The 26,769-nt window shown below is 47.7% G+C and overlaps 1 protein-coding gene and 1 pseudogene across 1 annotated transcript in view; one reads left to right on the top strand and one right to left on the bottom strand.

Annotated features, from left to right (window-relative positions):
- LOC144140060 (uncharacterized) overlaps positions 1-26,769 on the bottom strand; it is a 79,392-nt gene that overhangs the window by 35,021 nt on the left and 17,602 nt on the right. Inside the window, exons 2-4 of the mRNA XM_077672262.1 lie at positions 13,176-13,304; positions 8,609-8,914; positions 1,674-1,997 (exon numbers count right to left, since the gene is read on the bottom strand). Of these exons, the coding sequence (XP_077528388.1) occupies positions 1,674-1,997; positions 8,609-8,914; positions 13,176-13,304 (759 nt within the window). The remainder of the gene's footprint in view (positions 1-1,673; positions 1,998-8,608; positions 8,915-13,175; positions 13,305-26,769) is intronic.
- On the top strand, positions 18,391-26,188 carry LOC144139579 (uncharacterized; annotated as a pseudogene).

Here is a 26,769-nt window from a genome sequence, read left to right as displayed (position 1 = left end):
TCAGAAAATACAAGGTATGAATGCATTGGTCGGGAATACCTTGCATTGGAGTAACTATATGAATACCTCGGCATTGTTTTGTATTGAAAACTTGCTTGAAGCCACACCTACGGTGCAATAACACTACAGAGCAGAACTGTGCGCACGCTACTTTTTACCACCTTGTCTTTGCGGTGCAGTGAATATGGCCAGTGTAAGACAAACACATAGCTCGGATGATATTAGAAAATAAAGAAGAATCGGCCAAAAATATTTTTGGCAAACAAAAAAACGTACCACGAAGCTTTGGCTACAAGGGGGCATAAGTAAAATAGTTTTCCTTGTACAGACCGCGACATACACAATATACAAGCTGGCGGACTGCAAAAATTTTACAAGAGTAAAGGGAACACTGCGTATTTTTGTTGGAATGATACGCTGTCTGAAAATGTATTTAATGGCGTTCTGACCAACGTATTCGTCTATGAAACGAAAATTGCGGAAACAGACATATGAAGTGAAGCTAAACGTTTTATTGCCTAAAGAGGAAGTTATGAGTCAAAACCATTATTTCAATGAACATTTTCCTACAATGATTTGGTTCATAGAATATCGCTTACGCATTCTTGCACGTACTAAAGCTTCGATGACAGAAAAAGTATTTTACAAAACATTCCCTCTTGAGCAAGATGTTTTGAGCTCGTTGCTTCCTATGCACATTATTCAGAGTTCTCTGTGGCCATGTATTGGCTTTCGCCCTGGCCAATCATAAAGGGTGGCATTGTATTAGGCCTTAGACGTGAGTGGGTGAGACCAGAGTGAAGAAATGTCTTCATTTAGCGGCATGACCCCTCCTGAACCACCTGACGAAGCGTTCTGCTACGTTTGAGGACACCTACACCATCTATAAAAAGTTTTGGTGCTGTTACGAATCGCTAATATCCGGCCACTGGCGAAGATTCTGAAAACCGTGTAGCTCAAAGCAAGCCTAATAACCCGTGATTTTTTACATAAATAAACATTATATTCTCTACCTGAGGCGATACCTAACTATAAAGTGTAATTGGATACTGGACCACATGGGGTTCTTAGTAAATTTGGAAAAAATGAGGCCTCTTCAAGCACGTGGTAACACGTAAAGCATCACTGCCTTGAAAGCCTCCATCTTAACCACATGCTCAGAGGTTCTTCGCAAAATGAGGCATTACTACGGTGTTCCGCATACAGGAATTGCTCGCATGATAACGCCCATGAGGAGTTACAAAAAACCACTACGGCCTTCTTATTTAGCCGTAGCCATGAACAGCACAGAAAGAAAGACTAACATGCTACACAAGACCGAAATGTTGCCTAAATATTGCTTGAGCTACATTATAGCTTGTGCTTGAAAGTAGCTAAATATAGCACTTGCCCTAGAGAAAAATTCAATACAATTCCAGGTTACCTGAGAAACCATTCATCGTGGTCTTCTAGTATACCATCATTCGTAAAAAACACACACGCTGTAAGCCCTAGTTACGCCTCTCGAAAAAAAGCCAAGAAATATTACCTCCGTCTCCCAAGATACTATCGGTGTCTTAACAGTTTTCTTTCTATGGTCACTGGTACTTAGTCAATACACAATTTCACTGCTTCTCCGCTTGAAGACGTGTGCACTAGAAGGCAAACCGCCAATTTTGATATTTGTATCTTACCCACAGAAATATTTCCGATAGTAGCTGTAGTTTCTGGTCCTACAAGAGTTTCTCCCATGTCTCCCATACCGCAGGCGCTGGCAAAAACGGTGTACTTTCGTCCGGGTTTTACCGAAAGAGTGACGTTTAGCTCGTAATTGCTTTGGCCTTGAAGTTTTATGAGGCGTTCCTTCTGGTCGCCGCCGTCAGTAGGTTCCACCCGCACGCGGTAGCCGACTGGCTTGGAGTTCCACGCCACGGGCCCGTAAATGGTTAAGGTCGGCTCATCCGGTCGCTGCCATTCCGATTCAGGCCATGGCGTAACGGCAGATGGTGCGGTAGGGGCTGCGTGGATATTGGCACACATCACGCTAAAGTGGTGCTGAAGGAGTCTTCCTACAATATTTCCAGGACACAACCAAACCGAATAATCACCAGCACCTTAACCCCTTCGATAACAATAACAAGAGTGATTAGAATTTTGCAACTTCATTTCGGTCATTTGAAAACCGAAATGAACCTATACTAATTGCTGTCTATTCATTGATTGATTATAAGGTTTGCGCACCGACGCTACACAGGCGATGGGGCGCTCCGTAGTAGAGTGCTCCGGATGAATTTTGACCACCTGGGGATCTCTTTAACGTGCGCCAAAATTTTGAACATACGGGCATTTTCGCTTTTCGCTTTCATCAGAAAAGAGGGCGCTGCGGCCGGAAATCAAATCCGCATCTTCGGGCTCAGCAGCACAACGGCTTTGCCACTGAGCCACCGCGGCGGGTTGGTGCAATCTATTTAAAATGGGCCTGTAGTCATCCTAAATTGCAATGAGTTGAGTGCTAGGCTTGCGTGTAGCGTGCCTATGGTTGTGTTCCCAAAAAATACCATGCCTTTTAAATTGATCATTGAGCAAATTCTGTCACTACTCTGCGTTAGCCAATGTGACGGTGTCTATGACGATTATTATGCGAAGAATTTGCAGCTTCAAGCTTCCAGTTTTCTGGAATAAGCAAAATGGTATTCTATATTGACACGCTGGCACAAGTATGTGAGCCACCGTCACAGCTGATTTTCGGCAAACAAATGAACATTCTCAAACTCTTTCATGTGAAAACCGGTTGAATGTATTCAGCTCTTAGTGTTAGTTTTATAAATGTCAGGGTGGTGATAAGAATTAAATATTTTTTGAGCTGACTTATGGACCATCATTAACTTAAAAAACACGATTCCAATAAGCAGCCAGCACAATGACGTGCACGAAATAGCGTCACATATTTATTGCCACGGGGATTCATTGGCACGCTTTTTTTGATGGTGCTCTTTTTGCAGAAACACCGATATGCACTGGGAGTATGCGGGAATAAACAAGTGCGCTCAAAGATAGTGGCTGCAAAGCAACAAAACTTTTACATCTAGGCAACATTCCCGTTTTGGGGTCAAACAGGCAGGAAGCGAGTGATTCGTCTGAAACAAGAGATATGATGCCGAGCAAATGAAGGCGCTGGTAACAAAACATAGGTAGCAAAACTTGAAGGTATGACTCTTGGCATTACCCCTATAAAAGCGTATCGACCAGTCGCTAAAAGAAAAGAAGTACCCACACCCTACAAACCGTATCGCCTGCGTATTAGGGCTTGTGGAAACGCACGGGGACAACATCGGGCCGCATGCATCCTTGTAATGGCTCGTTATTACCACAGGGAAGAACTGCGCAGCTAAGGAGGCCAAACGTCGTCGCATTCAGTGTTCTCTGAAATGCCATCGCCGCTCTTCATTGAGGCCAACTCGTCTAACTGTGGTCCAAGTCCACACGAGATCACCGGATACTCGTCGTCCCTTACTCTAAGATGTCGTCTGGAATCTACGACCTGCAGTGTTGTTGGATGGACTAGACGAAAATTCCAGGCGTCCTTACCAAGTTGTAGGTACCAGTGGGCGTAACATCTGAGCTCGTTGTAGTCGCCTGTCTTCCCTAGGGAAGCTAGAGTCATGTCCATAGTTTTCTAGGTAACTGTATATATGTCGAAAAGTAGAATTTTGTACCACGTCAACTTTCAATGTCGATGTGCCGAAGCAGTATATCAGCGATAGTCTTGTACAGGTGTTCGATTGGATCGCTCGTTTGGCCTTTTTCGCCGTGGTCAATATTTCGAGTTTCTGCAGCTTAGAATTCTCGCACGCGCTCTGCAGTGAAGGCCGTTTCGGGCTTCCTGATTAGATTTTCAGCGATCGTGTGTCGCAAAACTTGGTGGCCAAAATTTGAGAAGTTCTTGAAACCGCTGCAGTCGGGTGTCATGAAGTCAGGAAGTCATGAGGTCAGGAGGTCAGGAAGTCAGGAAACACTCAGCACTATGACTACGAAATTGCACTAGAAGGTCCATGTCTACCTTTGGGAAAGGCCTCAACACTTGATGATGTCATTTAGAATTTTGACGGGGTCACAATCGGCTCTTTTTGTCACTTGCAGTTGCTGTGTGTTAGGATGTCGTGGGTGACATCGGATTATAGGCGGAATCAATAGTGTTGCGCTTTTAGTTCTTCAGTGTACAAGTTATTCCGAGATATTTGTGGGGTGGGTGTTGCTCGCTTACTTACAAAAGGTACGTTAAAAAGCACTACGGTGACGACGAGAAGATAACACTTTCTTTTTCAGTGTTCCATATAGCTTTTGATAAGGACGTAATTTTTGCGGCAGAAGGCAAGAATGTTTGGCTAGAAAGGTCTAGGCTTGGCAATGTTGAGTCTTTTATGGTGGTGGATCGCGGCATCCTTCTCAAATACCGCACTCTGCTTGGCGGTGAGGTGTCTCTCCGTGACGGTGCGGAAATACGAAGCCTTCATAGGCGTCTTTTGTGTATTCGTGCAAAGGAGCTGTGTAATAGGCCTTCTTCCTTCTCTGGTTTTCTACCGGATTTGCGGAAGATGGTAACCGGGAAATGCTGCAGGCACAGGCTCTATCGCTCAAGATGACCAGAGGGGCCCCATAAGTTTGCGAGCCACACAGCGGCAGGGAGTTTTTTATCTCATTTAATCAAAGTACGAAATGGTGGTCAATATGGCCTGGCACTCGTTTTTTCAAGCCTAGGCTCACCGCGGCTGGAGAAGGCGATTACTTTTTCGCAGGCCTTCCTCTGGTTTTAACGAGGTTGTCATCCATGCCTACCTCAATTGCGTCTATTTGCATTTTTACTCGACATACTCATCGAAATATGCGGACACAGGCGCACGCTGGATGTGATTTTGAAGCACGCAAAATGCGGCGTGGTGTGAGTCTTTCGAGCAACACAAAACGCGGTTTTCGTTCAGAGGGTGGGTTGTTCGGCTTTTTGTGTCAAGTTTAATAGGAAGAGCGGGCAGTACGCCCACAGTACGAATTGTCAACGCACGCATTTGGTGCCGTCTTATCTTGAAAAGTAAGTATTTCCGAAGTTTTTGTTGAGTGAAGAAACACTCACTCGGCGCTGAAGACCTGGCCTTAAAAATCGAGTTGCCCTTACGAGAAGCGGCACTCTTAAGGATTAAACGTTAACTTCAACGTACAAATAGCGTCATGCACCGACTATGGCTTTGCAAGTTATCGTCGAGCATCCGAGAATATAAAACAACACAGTCGAGATACACTAGGCATTTCTGCCACTTCAGGCTGGCTAGGACAGCATTGATAAGTTTGGGGAACGTTGCTGGTGACATGTGCAATTTAGAAGGCGTCACCCTACACTTCATACCTTGTCACCATAAGCTCGACGGTAAATGAACTATATGCTGCTCTCCTTCTCATCTACTTCGATTAGCCAGGAGCCGATTGTCCGGCTTAAGGAGAAGAACTTGGCACGGTAGAGATAATCGATAGCGTTGTGCGCGACTCATACTTAAATTTTCATGTTGTTTTTCAGTCTTTCGCCGTCAGCGTAAAACCTCACTGTGGCGCCTTTTTTTCCGCAAGCGCCACTAGAACATCCCTGGGCTCTTAAACGGTGACGAGTGACGTCTACAAGGTCTTCAGCCTGTATCAAGATCGCTTGACACCCGTGCGTAGACACGCGTTAATGTGATTGCCGCGTTGCTCGTGCGCTGTATTTGGTAATAATTACGAGTTTTGCAACTCACACGTGACATAGCTTCAATCTCGAAAAAAGTCTTTGTGTAGCGCTTTAGCGAAAGTGTCAACTTTTTCGGTTTTGTTTTGCGATTGCATCGGGTTTACAATGAAGAAATTAGCATGCTTCAATACAATATCCAATTCGCGTTGACAGTGGGTGACGGACAGTGGGTGACGGGTGACGAAAGAAAAAGAAGAAGACACCTATATAACCGCTGCTTCTTGTCGTACACAATCACCCTTGATGAAGGAGCCGAGGTGGCTCCGAAACATTGAGACCGCTTTGAATAAACGCCCTTGGTTGGTGTATTTGCCTGTTCTAGTTTAACCCAACCAGACAGAGTTCTATCGAAGATGTTCACATTCAAGTCTATTTCGCATAATGTATAGAATTGAGGTTGCGCGGTCGCTTGGAAGAGCTTCACGACGTCTTCGCGAGCGACGGCGCGGATGGCGTCCCGCATGATATTTGGAACTCTAAGGGCAATGGCGGAGTTTGGTTTCAATGTGTTAACTTGTCCGTCATACTGAGCACGCTTAAAGAATCTTCTCAGTCATTCCAGCTTCAGTCGAGTACTGACCGACTGTTTTAAGCCCAAAGAAAAGGTCCTGTTTCGTTTCACGGCCTTGAAAGCATAGCATTTCTGTTTTTGTGTTCTTAGGGTAATCTCCAAGAAAAGCCTATTCATTTCTTCTACAAACAGAAGAGGATATTTGTTTGGGCCTTGCGAGAATCACTACTTCCTGCAATATAGTGAACCTTTTTGACAGGCCAACCCGAACAGGCTTTATCCAGGGTGTTTGTGTAGTCTTCTGGGTTTTATGCATTTTCAGTTACATCTTCTAGACAAACGAACACATGTCAACGGGTTTTTTCCCTCATACACGCTGTTGAAAATACGACCTCTCCCACAAATCATCCCAGTCTTCTGCGAACAATCTTCTGAAAGGGGGCGGTTTGTCGGGCTGATACACGGCCGTTGGTCAAGTGGCTTCTTACACCATAGGAGTGGTTTCGCAACTCGTTATGTTAGGCTCTTCCTGCAGGAAGCCAAACTGGGTGGTAAACTTCGCCTTTGGACTTGGTTAATAAACCCTTGCTTGTTGGTTTTGGGAAGGTGTAGAGAGCATCAAGGGTGCGTGCTCAACAGATTTAGTGGATGTCACGAGCCGAAGACGATGAAGGGTGTTTGAGAGAATAAAACTTTATTGGAAAGAACTTCTGCGCCACACTAAACTTAATAACGAACCAAACGTCGAAGCAGCAGTCGGCAAAGAGACGTGAACAGGACGTCGGTGAATTTAAAGGTTGACATTTTCCCTGCACGCGATAAGATTTACACGCATTTACATCGACGTCGTTGAAGCGAATGCGGAGCACTTCCTCAGCGAGCTTGGATATCTACATTGATTACATTTTCCTACAAAGTAGGATATTTCAGGACAGTAACCGCCAAGCAACGCCCTTTTCCTTCAAAACAACTTTAGTGGTGCAGAATACCACAAATAAATTACCCATCTGTAGACACAAGAACGGTGGGCGAACGCAAAGTTTTCCATAATCTTTTTCAAAATGAAGTCATACAAGAAACGAACCAGCCCAGACGCGAGAACCGGTTTCCTATAAGAACGTTTAAATGCTCTGTTATTGCGCTCTGTAGGTCTTTGCTGGTATGGTCATTCGATGGCATTTTCTAGCGTTCAATCATCAACGTAGCAACGCGGAGGGGTGCATTTTCTGTCTAATTGTGCACGTCCGTGCCCCCCTCTGAAAATTTTGACTGCTTCGACATTGCCGGAACAGCGCCATCGGATGGACATCAGGTTCACGACATGAGGGACCCAGTTTTGAGTACGACCACGGAAAGTTATGTTTTTTAGCCGCTCTACCTTTACAAACAATGACCCGCATCAGTCAGCGGAGGCTGGCTTTCCCGGACTGCGTTTTAAACGGCTTACAGATGACACGGGTGACACGAAAAAAGCGTCGCCTTAGAAGCAGAAAAAACACGTGTGCTGCGCGTCAAGCCCAGCATATATGGTGTGGAAGGCGCTTGTAACAAAACGTAAGTACTCGAATAAAATGGCATTGTCGCGGTAATTCCTGACCTCATTACCCGTATTAGTTTTTGTTGAAACCCGCAGTTTATTCTGTGCTTGCCAACTTCATCATCATCGGTGATAGACATTCCCCAGTTTTGGTCGTTACTGACATACGAATTCTTTTTTCTTACAGGTGAGTTTTCATAGAAACCCCGAAATAGTGTAAACCACTAGTTTGGGAAATTACGAAGCGTTGAGCGTTTTGGATACGCCTACTCGCTCTTTTCTGAAGTATTATGTTATTTTTGCTTCCGAGTACGTCGAGTAGTAAGTTTTATCTTTATATATAATTTTCAAAGTGGCAGAGTTTCCATAATTGCACAACTTCAAGATCTACAATTGCAGTGGTAACTGTAGGTCTATTTCTGTAGGTATCATAACGTACCTGTTGCATTATCTGCTTTTTATTTGTCGAATGTTAGATAAAACTACGTTTTTCTAAAACACAAATGGATAGTGATAGCTGTATTGTTAATAATTTGGATCAAAAGCAAAAAGAATATTTTGATCGGCTGTGAGCCGTTGAAGAGCATTCTTGTATGAGGGAAGGATGCAAACCTTATTTCCGGCTGACTCGTTTGCTCTTCTTAACTTGAGCTATGCTGGTTTCCAGAAAATATTATGTGCTTTAGTTCCTAAAATATTCTTTAATCTTTCATCCGGAAAGAGTGGATGCGCTGAGGCAACGTATCTCTTGATTTTGCAGGCAACAAAATCAGTGCTGTTCTCGATGTATTAATTATATAAGCCTTACCTGATGCAGGCGAGTGCACTGTCAGCGTGGCTGGCTTCCAAAGCTTCTCATCAATGTCATCTTCGGACTTGTAAAATGGCCACAATGCAATATCATACTCGGTGTAAGCACGCAGCTGGTCAGCAGTGAAGCTTGTCGACGTGGGAGGTAGAGTGATTAGGGAGCTGTTGTCTAGTGAAGTTGCCCTCAAGTAGAAGCCCGAGAGTTTGCTGGGTGCCATGCCGCCACGCCACTTCCACGAAAGTGCCACCGACCCGTTGGGTTGTGCAAGACTGTTGAAGTGCACAATTTTTCCTTCGGAGGCCTCTGCGTGTAATGGACGAAAAACATTGCTCCAGACATATATTACTCAGAATTATAGTTGTATGCGAGCGTGTAAATGTGGCAGTACTATATAAACGTTGAAATATGCCCTCGAACGACTGTAACGAAAACTCTTCTCCGAGAGCTTTTGTCGTTGTCTTAGAAGAAAACACCATTCCAGACATATTTCTCTACAAATGATGCATTGGAGGCACATTATTGCCGCAATTAAGGCCCACTTTTGGTAACATGTTCTTTAGTTATGGTAATTAAAAGGCAGTGGTAATTAAAAGGCATTCAAAACCGACTGTGCATAAGCCAAGTAACGCTATATTTGTAGGGCAAAAAATTCACGGAAGAGAAATTGTTTGGTAGTCTTACTAATAGTTTATAGCGGTCTTTAAAAGCGGTCTTTAAATCGTTTTTATAAGGAATCGGCTATATGAGAAAATAAAGTCACTCAGAAGATCTGCAGGTTTTAATTTATCTTCAAAAACAAAAAAGCACATGACGAAACAGCTCCAAAGGAAGGGTGTAGACTTAGGAGGGAGTAACAAAACACTGTTAGGTGTCAATTTTAACGTGCTCGTGCAATTTTTGTTCTGTTTTCCTACGATCAACCATGCACCATTCCAACCAATCTTCCTATTATGACCTAAAGTGCGTTATTTGTACCCAAAATTCAGATCCCTGAGAGTTTTGACCTGATTTTAAGTAAGTGCGGGGCACTTAAGGCGGCCGTCCTGCTGTCGTAGCTCGTGCGTGGTCGCGGTGTTGCAGCGGCTTCGCACAGCCAAACAGCCACGGGGCGCTACGGACACAAACAGAGGCTTCTTAAAGGTACCAGCTTGTCTCGCGATTCAGCCTTCCCACCACAAGTTGATGATACTTGAAAAAGTTTATATAGGTCGAACCGTTCCACATTTCTGGATCAGCTGGCACTGGTCATATCCCCCTTATTTCACACACAAAAAAAGCTGCAGATGCGTTGGAGGCAACATATAGCCACTTAAACAGCAATCCATGCGTTCATTTTGTATGGAATGTTCGTTAGCTTGCTTTTATGATAGTAGGCAAAAAAATGTGACCACGTAAGCAAAAAAAATGTTGTGTTCAAAACGGTGCAGAAAGGCTGCAGGACGTGCGAGTTAAAAGCAAGCACGAAAAGAACCAAAATTTACGCTCGTGCTAGTGTACGCAAAATAAGAAAGAAAAGATAGAGAAAAGGATGTGAGATGTCCCTGGCAAAGCCGCGCGAGCCCTGCAAAGACGGAAAAATTCAATTACATTGAATAAACCACTGTTTATTTCATTAATTGTAGGTAGCGTAGTAGGTAGTGAGTAGGTAGGGTAGTGAGTAGGTAGGAAAGAACGGAGAACACCGCCACAGCCCCTTTGTCGAATCAGTGCTCTGCACTTAAACGCTTTTACGTTGAGTGGAACTGCTTTAAAATAAACTTTCCGCTCATGCTGCGACTACATGGCTCGTCGATGTTCGGGCGCACAGTAGGAAAAAAAATTACTCTATCATCGCCAAAAATAAGAAAGAAGCGCATTTGGCATAAGTAATATTTTATGTGCCCCGCTTTTTCAAAGAATCACTGACGGTAAGGTAACCGAAGAATGCAACTTCTGCGGCGCTAACTAAAGAGCGTTATTCGCAAAAAGCAGAGGAAATGTAGATGCGTGAAAATGGCCATTTTGTTACTTGCGTGTGTTCACGCATACTAATGTAATGTTTTGGCAATGAATCTGTTAGCTTGTTTTTGTGGCCCATTCAAGTCTACAGGCAATACAGTGTCGAAGTAGGATTCCTTGTATTGTTATTTTCAACATCATTTATTTACGGTTCTTTATTGGTCAATTGTTTAGGACTTCGCCTTTTAATCTGTTTATTCGTGTTATATTTATTTCGATAGTAACGCACTTTCAATTATTGTTTTGTCTAGGCCTTCAAGTGCTAACCAATGAAGGACCGAACGCTATCTCAGAACACGGGCGAGTCTTCGAGTAACCGCGGCCGCAGCAAACAGTGTAGCTATGTTATGGCAGGAATTGCTATCAACCCAAGCTATCAACCCAATCGGCTGAGAAGACGGCGGCGTTCGTTACAACAGCGGCGTGCTTCTGTTGAAGAATCGAGGCATTAGAAAACCATACACTTGCTGTAACTTAGCTTCATGCATTAAGGCGAAACTTTTAAGCGCCACGTTGTGCAAAAAAATCTCGATATTGGCAGTTCAATAAAATAGCTGGCGCTGTAGACAGTAAGTAAAAACTCGCATGTTATCGTTTGAATGTGAACCCAGGTGTCTACATTAGATTTGGCTTTTTTTAACTACTGAACTATCTTCGCTGTTGCTAGCGGTAGAATGAAAGGTGTAATTTCTGTTGTTCCTTTCATTGCGCTACTTACCCAACTTTGGCGGCAAGCCCAGCACCACGAGTATTGAACAGCTAATCAGCGAGTTTAACAATATTCTCGAAAGGTAATGTCTGTAGTGCTGTCCGACGATAATGTTAGCAATCCGTTGAATTGACGTCAATCGAAATTTTGCTTAACCTGCCACATCTCGCACTTATTTAGCTTTACTGAAAACCCTAACCAAACCTAACATGGCCTAACAAGGAGATAAATGATTTATTAACCCAAAACGCGCCGGAGCCAATAAATAATAATTCAAAAGGAAGAGGTAAATAAATGAAGAAGACAAGAGGAGGACCTGAGCCATCTACCTTGTAACAAGCAAGCTTAGAATAAACCCTTACAGCACAAGTACAGACGTTCCGGCCTTCAACAGAGCAGTTTTAAAAATTGCAATTGCACCCTAGCCACGTCTGCAGCGCCGAGCTGGAGTGTCGACGTGTGGTACACTAGACACTGCTTTCACAAAACTCTGAATTGGAAGTTTAAATTTCTAGAATAGTCCTTGCCCCGTCATTATAAAACTTATAACAGTTTAGTTGAATACGTGCACAACATCCGCGCAGTACACGGTTTTTAACAAAACAGTGGAGCTGCCAGTCTGCTTGCTGACTTAATTTGAAGTGTAAGATAAAGCAACGCCAGCTAATAAAAGTAAGTCACCTTGGTTTACCGAAAAAAAAAAAACACCATAAGCACTTCGTGCATAAAGACAGAAAAGGAATGCGAAGAGACGCAAACATAGTGTACAGTAAAGAAGTTGGTGGGCATCAGCAGGTTTTCAACTTCAGACACGCGAGCAGATTTATTTTCTCAAGGCAATTTTTGCGGTCTGCATTTGCGCAAACTAGAGAACAAAAATCAACCACAAAGCCTCTTAGGGGCGCTCTTGCGAAGTTCAGATTCATTAAAGGCAGGCAGTAATGCAAGTTGATATTTGTACAATAGTTTAATGAGAGGTGAACAAAACGTCAGCTCTGTGCCCGCTATGCTTACATAATATTAAAGCCAGGTTCATAGAGGTGCATTAAATTTGAAGCCAATACCGGGAGTTGCTGTAAGGGCATAAATGATTTAACGTTGTTTGGCACCAAATGGTGTTGAGGCATAACGGGCTTGAATATTTTTGTACTAAATGATAGCAATGTTCATGAGTCATACAATGCAAGTTTAAAGTGTGATGGCAAACGTTCTGTGTTAAACTTTGCTATACCCAATGAATAAAGAAAGCACAATACAATTGGAAAGGTATATATTGCTAACTTTGTACCAAAAACAGTGCTCAAAAATAGCATGCCCAAGCAAACCAAATGCCACCAAGCTTGCTCGCACCTCAAGGGCCTAAATATAAACATTCGATTGCGCGAAGCATTTTAACTGAAAACCCTGATAACTGATATCCCACTTATGTTACAGCAGCTACACGCCCCAAAACTATTAATGCGGCGTCTGGGATTCAACATGCAATGCCACTCAAACCTTGTGCAGCTGAAGAAGTCACTGAGCCTCAGCACTTTCACCAAAATTACAGCAAATGCCTATCGTGAATATTTTTAAGGAACAATGAAAGTGCATCTTTTCATTTGCTATTCGATAACCTTGTTTACACAGAATGGAGGAATAAAATTTCACTGCTTTTTTTCACAAAAATGGTCCAGCTTCAAAGTTTTCAAATCGGTTGAAATCGAGCATTGCATGTGACACGTCAGTTCAAGTCACTCGCCAGAACATGAACTTTAGGGTACCTTTCAGCTTCAGTTAGTCTTTCCAAAAAACCTGCACAGACTTGCTCTTTGGATGGGAAATTAGCAGAGGAATAGCTAGTTTTTCGCAACTCACCTTCTTTGCAATCCTGGTCGTCATGATGGAGCACAAATCCGGTGCGGCAGGCACACGTGCGCTTTCCCTCATTATTGCCTTCGCAAATGTGCTTGCATCCTCCGTTATTCTCTGCACACGCCACGTGTACTGGAGAAAGAGACCACAAATAAAGCTCCAGACTGCTGCCGTGATTTCTCCAATTCAGAAAAACAAGACGCTGTTTATGCCCAACATGCGAAACTGCCCGCAACGAGACCACGATACCGTCTGTATAATGGCTAACCCATGCTTCTTATTAAGAAGAATGAGCCCTTAGCATCTCGGGCTAGAAAATTACGAGCACAAAAATTCCACACGACTGGACATTCAGTGTTTTTCCTTGTTACACCAAAACAATAGCTGACAAATATAGCCGCAGCACCATTGATCGGAACCTTTCATGTAGGTTTACTTTATGTTTTGTTATTTATGCAACTTCGAAGGGATTCAACATATGAGCGGCATAGATTGACTGCATAAAAGCTTAGTAATGGTCAGTTAATTTCATCACCATGATGCAAAACGGGCCATTAAATATGGCGTAGCCAACAAGGCTCCGAACATTGCACTTACACTCAAACAATGTTCAATAGATTACATGTGTTCTGAAGCAGTGCACGTGACAGAAAGGACAGCTTACTCTGCGTTTGTGTTCGAGAGTAGTAAAACCATCACAGGATAGAGGGCTTTAAAACTTTTTCAGCAAAACCAGGGTTTTCGAAGCAGGTTTTTGTCAGATCTAGTTGCTGCTAGCCCCTCCGTACACATCTACCACGTCGTATTGATGATACCACATCTACTAGTTCCGATCACAAGAACCGGGTCGGTAGAGCGGTGTATTTGTTTTGTCAGCAATGCATGCGGTAATCGCTAGACATTGTCACCGATTACTACTGCGGAGCGGTACATGTCTACCCCCCCCCGAGTTTTCATTCCTTGGATGCTGATTTACTCGGCGCCGCTACGGGGCTCCTCCTCGCCACCATCGACGGCTCTATCTCAACTGCTATTCCCCTCTCCACTACCGATGCTTCTTGCAAAACTGTCGCTATCGGCTGAAAACGGCGGAAGGCCCTTGTCACATGATTGCGGAGGACACATAGAAGCGCGAATGGGCGTAAAAATCAGCCAAAGCCGCTGCTGCTGTTCTGACCACCTCAAATTTCTCCTCGCCGAGTGGGCGGGAATTGAAGAGCCACTTGCCCGGCCGTAATGCCGTCGTGAGTTCATAATTCTTATTCAACGTGAAAGCCTTTCCGAGCGACAATTTCGCCGGTGTATTTCACGCCTACGTGTGCGCCCATCACCGTTTGCCGGTTTATGCGTGCACAGGTTTGGGGCTAGGGGGAGAGACGAGGGACGTGCCAGCACAGCTGGGCTCCCTGCCGCCTCCGATAACACTCGTTGTGCTGGTCCGAGAGTTAAACGTGGAAGGAAGACTCGTGGCTGGATGCGTCCTGTCAGCTGTTGTCCGTTATCAAGCGGTTTCGGTTTGGATTGGTGTGTTCAAAAGGCAGTAAGGTGCCTACGACGGGAGAGAGAAATGGACAGTTTGCAAGAATAAAGCTCGAGACCTTCCAGCTTTAAGTCACTGTGGGACGAATTCATGTCAATCGCTTGGAGGAAGAACGGGAAGTGAAGAAGCCTCGGCCCGAACAGAAGAGCGAGTAGGCAAAAAAACAATAAATAGCCGCTCCCCCCGCCGTTGCGTACTCTAGTTCCAGCTCGTCAAGTGGCTGCAAATCCTTGCCGGATGAACGGCAACTGGCCCGCTTGGAACGCCGACATGGAGCAATATTTTGTCAGCTTACAGGGATTTTAGAGTGACATTTTCGGCGGTGCTTTCGCTTCTAAGCCCGCGCACATAACCGGTTGCTGGCGTGCACAGGTTGGGAGGGGGGGTTCGCGGAATGCAAAGCTATAGGTTTATGCCCTTACTGATCACAGGTCCGTTGTGCTGGTGGAGGTTTATATTGTTACGTGGCGGCAGAGCGAATGACTCGAACCATGTTGAAGATGAAGCGATGTATTGAAAGGTGACTGATCTATGTACAGTATGTACATGGCTTTTATAACAGAGCCTGCGCCAGCAACTTTTTTGTCGTCGTCATCATCGTAGTCCTAATTGGGTCATTACCCTGTGGGGCATTGTCCGCCTATATGCGAGTCCCGTGACAATATATAGACATCAAATAGTCCTATGTGACTTGACCGGCGTGGTCTCGGTGGTCGAGCGGATTCAGTTGGTGTGTTACACAAACGACAGGATTCTAAGTACTCGGGAGTAATACAGACAGCTCCCTGTTTGTCCGGGGGACTGAACCTCGGGTCCTTCCAAGCTTCATTCAGATAATTGCTGGGAATTTCTGCTCAACCGCGTTCAATTCCCGGCCGCGGCGGCCGCTTTTCTGATGGAGGCGAAAAGCAAAAAACGCCCGTGTGTGCGAGATTTCGGCGCACGTTAAAGATCCCCAGGTGGTCAAAATTAATCCGGAGCCCTCCACTACGGCGCGCCTCACCGCCTGCGTTGCGTCGGCGTGTTAAACCCTACAATCAATCAATCTGCTCAACCGCAAATTAAGGACATACGTGTTTTCTTTCGTGCACTCTGTGGAGTACGCCCGTCTTCGCAGGTCATTCTTCTTCACAGAGTGGAAGAGAAATTATTTTTTTTGCTTTGAAAGGACCACAAAATCTAAAAAGATACCGGTATTTTTTGAATGGAGGCTCTTTTCGTGTTCCTTGAGACGTTGCTATCTGGTCCGCAAATTGATACTGTGCTCCCTACTTGCCTCAGCAGGCGTACCGTTGGAGAGCGCCTCGACAAGTCTTGTGGCATGTGTGGATGTGCGTTTTTGTTTAAAATGTAGAATGTAGCCAGTGAAGCGCAGAATTTAGCACGGATTAGGAGAAAAACAGCAGTAAATTGCTGACACATGCGGACAAGAAATGAAGTGACTGGCTTCCTCTTTTAAACCGAACAGGCCTGACAGCTGATACAGACGTAGTGCAAACAAAAGAGTTCGCGGGCTGTTCAGAAATCGACCGGAGTATACATGTGGCGCTTTTTTAGAGGACGAATAAGACATGGGCTTTAAGACTAGCCATGCGTTCGCTAAGGAGACAGAAGAGCGACTTTGTTGTTGTGAATATCCATCAATGCACCCTACATCTACGTATCAAGTCAACGCCCGGACAATTACTCTTACCCGTGGCTCGACGGCGAGTTATGTTCACATGTTGTACAACCCGTGCTGCAGCCTGTTATTACAATATGGTTTCGGTTGACATTCCCGCGTTAATAAGTGTTCACACATCCCCCATGGAGAGGTACCATTCTTGCACCGTTTGCATAGAGACACATGTGGTCAGTTTGTTAATTTAAGCAGTGTTGGCGATAACGTATTACAAGTAACGGCGTTACCGGTAACGCGTTACTTTTTTTGGTAGCGTAGTAACGTACTCGTTACTTTTACAAAGACTTACGTTACTTGTTTTGAGTAACGTGTTACGAAATTTCGTTACGTTACTTTTATTCCTAGAAATTAAAAAAATAACTTTTTTTGTGTGTGTTTTTAAGTTCTCCAGACCCACGGGATGCGCAGATCAAGGCCGCCGTGGAGGGTACGGTCGAGATTTGACGGAGAGAACTTTCCTCCGGCAAAAAAACAAGCAAACAAACAGTACGGCCGGAAGCAGAGCGAAAGGGCAAGGCGATTAAGGTTGACTACGCTGCGAGCAGGGGAACGAAGTTGAAAAAGTAAAGAAAAAGGTTGCTTGGACCACTGCAGATTAGTCACGGGAATGTGCCCCTGCTACCGTGACATTAATCTGATAGGAACCCGGTACGGGTGGGTGCGAGAGGGACTGCAGGACGAACATATTTTGGGCACGAGTTTTCTGCGAGCGAGGCTTTTGAGTGGCGTGCCTGCCCGTAATTTTTTGGTCCCCCGTGGCGGCCGCTAGGAGGACCGGTACTGGAAAAAGGTGTGTTGTCAGAGCGGAAGACGTTAAAATCCCCCACGACACTCATTCGCAAGCAGTTGTCTTGACCTGTAGGATGGCTACGGCAAGTGCAGCTTCATCGCCTTGGACAGCACTCAATAAATATTGCTAACTGACAGAAGCCAAAGATGACAATTTAAGTTTTAAGTGCCTTCTGTGTCAGCCACAACTCAAACTCTTTAGTTGTGCCAAGTCATCAAGCTCCAAACTGAAGAAGCACGTGAAGGTAAGAAAACTGTTTGGTTCTTGCTCTTTATATTTTTAATTTAATTCTGCTTTGTGCATTTATTGGGCCGTCAGATGTTATCAATACAGCTTTAGCGGAGTGTTATTTCATGTCAGAAAGCATATCGCCATATTTTTAATGAATTATCTGCTTTTTTTTTGCGCAGAAATTACACAAACAAAGCTTGGCTGCGTTCGAGGTCCTTCCAACAAAAAAGAGGGGAATCACTCAAGCGTACGAGAGCCCTGGAGCGGATTCCACACAGCCAACGAAGCAAGCCAAGATCGATGACTTACTCCGCCATCAGTCCGTACTTCAGGCGCAGCTTGACAGACTGGGTGAGAATTGTGTTATTAATGCCACGCAGGCAGTCTCGGTGGTGGAGGAGCCTTCATTTGTGAAGTTACTAAAAGCCACAGCCTCAGACAGGAACGTGTTCCAGCGTCTGATGCTCATGACACGCCTCAAGGCACGCTTCAATGCCCTGAAGGACAGTTTGCGCTCAACATTTCGGAAGCTCCAGTTTGTGGCAGTCACCGCGGACTGCTGGACTCGCTTTCACAGGTACTGTTCTTAGCTCAATTGACATTTATTTACAACCATACGAGTGATGATTGACCTATCCGCACTTATGGCATTTTACTCAAAGACATATGAGCCTATTGATAGCTACTACGTTTGCTTCACAGAGTTTTGATGTTCTTTTTTACCTTTTTGTATGTTTATGGTGTTTTTCAAATGTTTAAATTCACGGGGAATTTGATTTGCCATAATCTGCGAAGCCATATTTTTCTTAATATCGATTTCCCTAGCGCAAACACTTCATTATGAAGAAATACGGGTATCATTTCCAGTGTGGCTAACCTTGATTATTATCATATTCTATCGTTCACTTGAAAATAACTTTCCAGGTGTTACATTTGGTGTCGACGGTCATTTGGCCGCTGCCTTGGCTTCCGCCGTATGCACGGGAGCATAACTTTTGAGAGGCTTGCCGCCACTCTGGAGCGCCATTTTTTCATGTTCGCACCTTCGCATCGCTCCTCACTTTTCTCACCTATTGTGGCGGTTAATTGAGTCGCACGCTTATGAGGGTGTATCGACGTGATACACCCCCAACCTGAACCCGGTGTCTCTCCAATAATGTGTTTCTCTCTCTCGACGTGATACATGAAGTAGCGAGGATCATCGGGAACCCAAATGTTGAGGTAGTGGCCCATTTTTGGCGATTTTGAAAGACTTTTTCGCACCCACGAGGAGAGCACGCCGCTAAGCGTAACCATGACTACGGCCTCGGCCGGGGCGGGGCTAGGCCTAGGCCGAGATCGAGAAGTTCGCCGTCGGGATATCGAGTTCTTTTCGGTGTTCACGTGCGCGGACATTGATCTAAAATGGCTTCCGCCATGCGAGTGGAAGTGGACGGCATCGAAATTCTGCCGGCCCAGTGGACGCGATCGCAAGGCTGGAAGACTGTCGGTGAAAGAATCCGGCGGGCGGGCGAAGGCAGGCTCAGCCTTACGCCCGCACTTCGCAACAGTCGAGAAGGCGCCAAGAACACCGATCACGTTACCGGCCTGAGCAACAGCGGCAGCCTCGGCTTGGGAGCGAGCGCCCGTGACGAAGTGACACGTCACCCCAAGGAGAAACGTATACATAAGGGAAAGCTGTTGAAAGGCGCGCGCATGCCACACCTGCCGCACAAAGATATGAAGATCATCGTGCGCCCGCGCGGAGGCTTGCGCGTCAGCGACGTTACCAGAGTGGAGCTCAGCCGAGCTCTAACGGCGGCGGCCCAGATCCCCGCAATCGAATCGAGAAAAGACGTCGTTTTTCTGAACGCGCAGCAGAACATCATGGTAGTGAGCACTTCCAAGAGGGGGAACGCCGAAAGGTATGCTGCCGTGGAGCGGATCGACGTACGTGGCACGACCTACGAGGTCAGTACCTACGAAGCAGCCCCTCACGGCACTGTGAATGGGGTGACAAGAGATTTTTGTTCCAAGAGAATTTTCCAAGAGAATTTTGTCCACGAATTCAGCCCGACGGCGCTGCAGGCCAACCGCATTGGCAAGAACCGGCCGGTGGTAAGTACCTTCGCAGGAAAGAAGGTGCCTCGTTACATCAGATACGGCAACCTACCGATGGAGTGTACTTTGCACAGAAAACAGATAGACGTGTGCTACGCATGCGGGTGACTGGGCCACCGCATGGACGTGCGCCCAGACCCTTCGAACACGATCTGCCGGGGTTGTAGAACCCCCGGGCCGACGGCCGACCACACGTGCGACCCCACGTGTAGCCTGTCTGGAGGCAATCACCTCACGGCAGACAAAGCCTGCAAGGCAAGATTTAAGATCCCCTACGTCGTTAGTTGACGCCAGTAGGAGAAGAAGCATTCCGATCAAGGAGACTACGAAAGAGGAATAAGCCGAAACAAGAGAGGTCCTGCAGGCGGACCCCACTGTAGCAGCTGGCCGTGGCACCGAGTAAGATGGCAGACGCCGGCCCGGAGCGGCGACGGCAACCATCAGAGCCGCTCCCGGTCGCAATCGCGGCTGCGGGGCTGCACAGGTGGCTGTCAAGGCCGCTCCCAGTTTAAGTCCGCAAGGAGCGGTGGCGGCAGTGGTGCTGGCGGCAGCCGGCGCTGGGAGACGGCAGGAAGAGCGACGTCGAAGTAGATGAGTGGTTCGAGACGGCGAGCCGGCGGGAATGGACCGCAGTCCGGGACCCGTTCGACTCTGGGTGGTCCTTCGAGATTGAGGGACGGACCAGGAGACTAGCGAGGGAACACCGGCAACAAGGTGGGCTGGCGTAGCGGGTCTCCCAGGGCTCGAGTCCCCGACTCCGAATTCTCACCCTCCTTCTCCCTCCCAAATCGACCCCGAGCCCACAAAAGGACGGTGGCGAGGTAACAAAACTAAAGAAAATTATCCAGCGCCAGACCGCACACGTTAAGGAGCTGAATGCCGAAATCAGGACACTTACGTGCAAGATAGAGAAGTTGGCGGGCAGCTCAGGCAAGACCGAAGCAAGACCACAAGAGGGCCCGACGTTGATGGCTAACGTCACTGAAGGTCCGCGCAAGGTGCCGTGGAGGGGATCTCCCTCCGCCATTAACCCGAAGACAGCGATGCTGGTAGCGAGCAGCGCGAAACAGAAAAGCACCAAAGAGGCGATGGAGGCCGCAGAGGCGGCGGTTACCGAGGCGGCAGTTGCAACACCGAAAGCGGAGGAGTAGACGCGATTACCTCAAGGGGATGCACTGACGGCCATTCTGGCAGCATTTGGAAGGATAGAAGATCGTCTCAACACACTGGAAGTGAAGCACGAACGTCTAGCAACGAGGGTTGCTGCCATTAAGGTTCGCACCCGCTTTGGGTCCCTGAAGAAGGAACGCGCCGAGAGAATCTAAGGCGCGATCGCGAAGAGGCGCGGTCGACTGGACATTACCAACAAGGATGGTACAGAACCCAAGTAAGCAGCGTCGCAAGCGAGTGGACGGCAGCGAGTCCACCGGCATCTATCAATGGAACTGTAGGGGCATTCGTCACAAGGAGATGGAGCTCAATTTGTACATCAGCGCACAGGATGATCCGCGTGCCATCATTGCACTGCAAAAAACGAACGGGAAGCCGCGACTCCCGGGATACATCACTTACCCAGACCCCTCGGGAACGGGTACAGCCGTTCTCGTCCGGAACAACGTGCGGCAACCCAGCACGTCACGGCGCAGAGCGGGTGCGAGCACACGCTGGTAGAAGTCCACGCACGGGAAATTGGCAGCACAAATGTATTCGTGATGAGTGCGTACTGCAGGCCGTCACAGAGACACTACGACTTCGACAGCACCGTGCAGGAAGCGAAGAGGTTGGCGGGGTCAAGGCCGCTCCTGATCCTCGGGGATTTCTACGCCCCTAACTACGCTATGGGGTTACAAATGTTTGTCCAAGAGAGGAAAAGCCCTGGTACTAACCATGGGAGACCAAGACCTCGTCCTACCTAACGAACCGGGAGTCACCACGAGAAAAGGCAACATCGTTGCCAGGGGCACCGCGCCGGACCTGTCGTGGCTGGCCGGGTCGCTCGACGCGTCGTGGAGATGCGAAGCGGTCGACCTAGGGTCGGACCACAGCATAATCAGCATCACCATCCGCGGTCCCCATTTCCGAGCAGAGATGGGAAAGGCGCGGATCACCGACTGGGGCAAGATGAGAAAGTTCGGCAAGTTGGGCAAGATGGGCAAGATGAGAAGACGCCACGGGTGAAGACGCCGGGCAGGAGACAGTACAAGCCACAGTTTTACGAGGAATGGGCACGTAACCAGAAGCAGGCCTTTCAGAAGTTCACACACGACGCCAGGCTGTACAATATGTGGGCAGCCCGTCACTCTCTAACTCGAAGGTGGAAGCGTAAGCGACGCATCAGAAAGATCGCCACACGCATCGCCTTGCTTAAAAGCAAATCGTCGAATACTCGGCTAAGTTATACAGGGTAAATTGGCTCAAGATATGTGACGGTCTGCAAGGTCAGCTGTCCGTGGGAAGACGTGGAAGCTCCTGCGCCACCTCACCGACCAGACGAGCAGCAAAACGGCGACCAACCGCACCCTCACTAAGGTGCTCAACTCGTACAATGGCGATGGCCGCAGGCTTGTCAAGGCCCTCGTGAACAAATACCTGCAGACCAAGAAGGGCTTCCACCGTATCATGGAGGAGTAGGAAGGATCCGAGAACGAAGACCTCGACAGACCGTTGACCATGGTGGAACTGTGGGCTGCTATAGACGAGAGCAACAAGAGAAACGCACCCGGTAAGGACGCCGTAACTTACAAGCTCCTTGCCAACCTGAGCGGTACGGCGGCGGGCGAGCTCCTTGGGCACGTCAACGATGCCTGGGAGAGCTCTCGGTTGGCGCGCGAGTGGAAGGAAGCAGATGTACAATTCATTCCGAAGCGCGGAAAGGCCGCCTCGATCGACAACATGCGTCCCATATCCCTTACGTCCTGCGTCGGACAATTCATGGAGCGCAGGGTGCTACGTCGGTTGTAGGGGCATCTCGAAGACACGGGGCAAATGCTGGGGACGATGTTCGATTTCTGAAAACATCTGAGTACCCAAGACGTCATAATGCATCTTCACGAGCTTGTGGAGAAAAAAGCCACGCGGAACGGTCCACGGGCGATCCTCGCTCTCGACCTGAATGGTGCCTTCGACAACGTGACGTACGCCAGCGTGCTGTCGAATTTGAAAAGGACAAAGTGCGGCTGGAGAACCTTCGGTTACGTGAAGGACTTTTTGACCAATAGAACAGCCACCATCACACTAGGGGGGGAGAAGTCGGATCCCATCGAGCTCGGCGAGCGGGGCACCCCTCAGGGGTCTCTCCTGTCTCCCCTGCTCTTACCCCTGGCTCTCCTCCTCTTACCTCATTTACTCGAACAAATAGACGGCATTGACCACGCCCTTTACGCCTAGGACATCACGGTGTGGACGGTGAAGTCCGATTCCGACGGATGGATCGAGGATTCCTTGCAGCGTGCGGCCACGAATGTGCAGAAGTCGGAGCTTTTACTCATACAGCCGGGAAGACCCAAGAAGGCGCCCCAACCGGCTATCACGGTCAGAATCGACGGCATAGAGATTAAGCCGACGCAGCAGTGTAGGATACTGGGCCTGCTGCTGCAGAACAACGGGAAACCGGACGCCGCCGTCGTTAAAATCAAAACCACCACGGAACAGGTACTCCGCCTATTACGCCGGGTGTCTAACAGAAATAGAGGCCTGAAAGAGGACGACACCCTCCGTCTGGTGCGGGCGTTTGTCGTTTGGAGGGTCACCTACTCAGTTCCGTATCTCCAGCTGACGAAGACGCAGAGAAACACCCTCGACACGCTCATTCGGAAGGCAACGAAGCAAGCTCTAGGCGTTCCCATATACTCTTCGACCCGACGACTGCAGGACACGGGCGTCCACAACACGGTGGACGAGCTGGAGGAAGCTCACCTCTCTAATCAACGCATCAGACTCAGTAGCACAGAACACGGACGCGCCGTCGTACGCAAGCTGAGATAGCGGATAGAACCGATACCCACGACGGCGCCCCTATCTGAGAGGTGGAAGGAGGCAATCGAAACCAAGCCCTTAACCTGAAACATGACCCCGGGTAAGGATGACGGGATGCGCGATGCGCGGGCCAAGGCCCTGGCCCGCCAGCTGGAGGAGAATCCTCGGGTTCTATACGCGGACACCTCGCTTAGGAAAGGCAGCGACCGGTCGGCGGCAGTCGTTACGACAAACGACCGACTGATCGTCACAGCTTCGACGAGGACGAGAGATCCCGTGACGGCAGAAGTAGCTGTGGCTCTGGCGCTTGTTCAACCGGATGTCCAGGCCGTGGTCACGGACTCGAGGACGGCGTACGGCGCAACTACCGAAGGGGACGCGTTTCCTCCACGGCATTACACCGGGACAAGCCGGTGAACTTGTGTGGGTCCCAGCTCACTCGGGGGTAGCAGGCAACACCATCGCCGACTACCACGCCAGCGAAATGACGCTCCGGGCAGCCACCGAGTCGCGCGATGATGCGGACACCCCCAGCCCAATGAGAAGCTGCAGAGAGATTACTCGAGCGTACAGGGAAGAACGGCGCACCTTACACGAACCGCACTGCTCTCTAACCAGGCAACAGTAAACGATCCTGCGCAGAGTGCAGGCGGGGTCGCTCGCGCACCCAACGCTGCTCCATCGAATGTATCCCGAGTTACACGATGCCACCTTCTTTTCTGCAAGCAGACCGAGGGCACCCTGTCGCACGTCATGGCGGAACGCACGTTCCTCAAGAGTCCAGTTGCCCCCACTCTCTTCCCTACACCCCCTATCCTACCTCCACTTCCCCACCCCCACTCCTTGAGCAATGGGCGACCTTGCTGTCCAGCCCCGCCCTGCCGACCCAGCTTTCCTTGATGGCCAGGGCCTGTTGTTGGCGACATATGGGTCCCGTGAATAAATAACCACCCCCGTCTGGTGCCTTTGGGCACCATCAAATATTTTGGGCTCAATAAATGTTGTTTCATCATCATCTTGCCGCCACTCTACAGGAGATTTTAAACAAGTTCGACCTTCTGGGCAAGATTACGAAAGTTATCACGGACAGCGGGTCGAAATTCGTGAATGCGTTTCGGTGAGTCTCTGTTACATTGTTAAAAATGTCATTCCTTAGTACACACGTATATATATTGTTGCGCTTCTGCAGGATCTACGGTGAGGAGAAAGAGGAAGCCAACGATGAAGACGAAGAAAATTGTCAGCCAGTGCATTTATGTTCGCTGATCGACAGCGTCGAAGAAGGAAGGCATCACATGCCACCCCACCACCGGTGCTGAGCACATACTTTAAACCTCATCGCTACCGTTGACGCGGCTCGTGCAGACTGTTGATCCGCAATACTCCACGATTAAGTAAAGTCTGTTCTCCAAGTGCCAAAAGCTCTTGAATAAGCACAGACAGTCCGCGCAAGCAGCTTATCTGATCAAGGCCCACTGCGGAATCTACAAGGTGGAACTCTCCCTTCAAGGCCATGGAGGCTATCAACACGTTTCTAGAAAGGGGAACAGACCTAAACGTGCTCTTCTCCAAGCCAGGAATTCCGAGGCTGCTGCTACCTCACGAGCCCAACTTCATTAGGGAGTATTGCAGGGTACATGAAATTTAGGTAGTTTTCGTGACTTTCTTCCTAAAATATCTGTCGTTTAATTACAGGTCATGAAACCTGTCTGCTGCGCCCTGAATGTCCTGCAAGGTTACAACCACATTCACAGTAGCTATCTGTTTCCGACGCTGAACGTTCTCATCAAGAAAATCGAACATGAGGAGATGGCTGGATTGCGCTACTGCGGACTTCTAGCTGAGTCTCTGTTGGCCGGAATTCACAAGACGTAAGTTGTGACACGCGTAATCTGCATGAATTGCCTTAGAAAACTGTGAAATATAATGTAGATCGGGAGAGCCAAAACGGTAAAACCGTTGGTCGAACGGTTTTATAATTCATGTTGCTCGCGTAGAGAGTACGTTTCGAAAATTGTGGCCTGCGAATTCCCCAGTAGGTGATCGATCAGACGACTCGTTTTCTTTACACAGTGGTGTTTATTACCACTGCACGCAGACTTGCCTTCTTTCGCCACGCTCCTATTGCGTGCGGGGAGTCCCGCGCGCCTACGAACTTCGCCCCTTTGGATAAAGTACAACAGTTAATTTGCTAATACAATATACATTTCGCTGCTCCAGGTTCGACAATGTGATGAATCAGAACGACCTGCTGGTTGCCGCTACACTGCTCCGAGATTCACGCTGTCATAGATTTCGAATGAAGTCAAGCCAAGTGCGGCCTTTGCGGCTGTCAAGAGTGAGCTGACAGTCTCTTCGCGGCTTGTCGAGAGCCCAGCTTCCCCACTGAAAGCGAACGCAGCAGAAGATTTCTTTGTGAATCCGTTTGGAAATAAATGCACCTCCGTGTTCGGTGATGATGAGCTTCCGCGGTACTTTCTGGTGCCGCACAGCTTTGCACTGGCGGAGATAAAAAGACAGCTTCGCTCTGGTGCAAAGCTGTTTCTCAAAGTTAACACGGCACTGCCATCTAGCGCATCCGTTGACCGCCTATATAGTGTAGGCGCGGATGTTTTTAATAATAAGCGAGGGAGAATGTCCGATGCAACTTCGAAATTCAGCTGTTGCTGAAGTACCACAGCGGAGTGTGCTTCGGGTAATGGAGGAATTTGTTTACAGCAACTGTCTGTACTGCGACATGTTGTGAATAAAATATATTCAAAGTTTCGATTTCGGCTGTTCTAAATTTTCGTGCTAATAAGGGAGGCCGGTTCTTTTGTTAAGTTCTATGCCAACATGTTATAAATCAGCTTCATATATACTTCCGCGTTTTTTATTGTAACTATTGTAGTGAAACCCTAAAAAAAGAGAGGGTAAGTTCATATTTTAGCTATGGCGCATACACACATATCAAACGTCGAAACAGGAAACAGCAAATGTTTTATTTCGTGAATGAAAAGTAACGCAACAGTAACGTGCGTTACTTTTGATCACTAACGGTGACGCGTTCATTTTATTTTGAGGTAAAGAGAAGGTGGTGGGGAAACAGCCCCGCCGGTAGCATAGCGGTCATTGCACCAGACCGGTATTCTGGAGGTCGTGGGTTCGGATGCCACCCGGCGGGCATTTTTTCACCACTTTCGTTCGGACTCAAAAAAATTATCTCTTTCTATGACCTACCGCATTTCCATGCTTTCCGATGTTTTCTTGACTGCCAACCCTTATTCTGTCTTAATTCACC

The sequence above is a fragment of the Haemaphysalis longicornis genome, unplaced genomic scaffold (genome assembly GCF_048455015.1).
Source record: "Haemaphysalis longicornis isolate Haplotype H1 unplaced genomic scaffold, Haemaphysalis longicornis Haplotype H1 scaffold_5, whole genome shotgun sequence".
Lineage (NCBI taxonomy): Eukaryota > Metazoa > Arthropoda > Arachnida > Ixodida > Ixodidae > Haemaphysalis > Haemaphysalis longicornis.
Note: the sequence above shows the minus strand (reverse complement) of the source record. Positions and strands in the feature narration are given on the sequence as shown.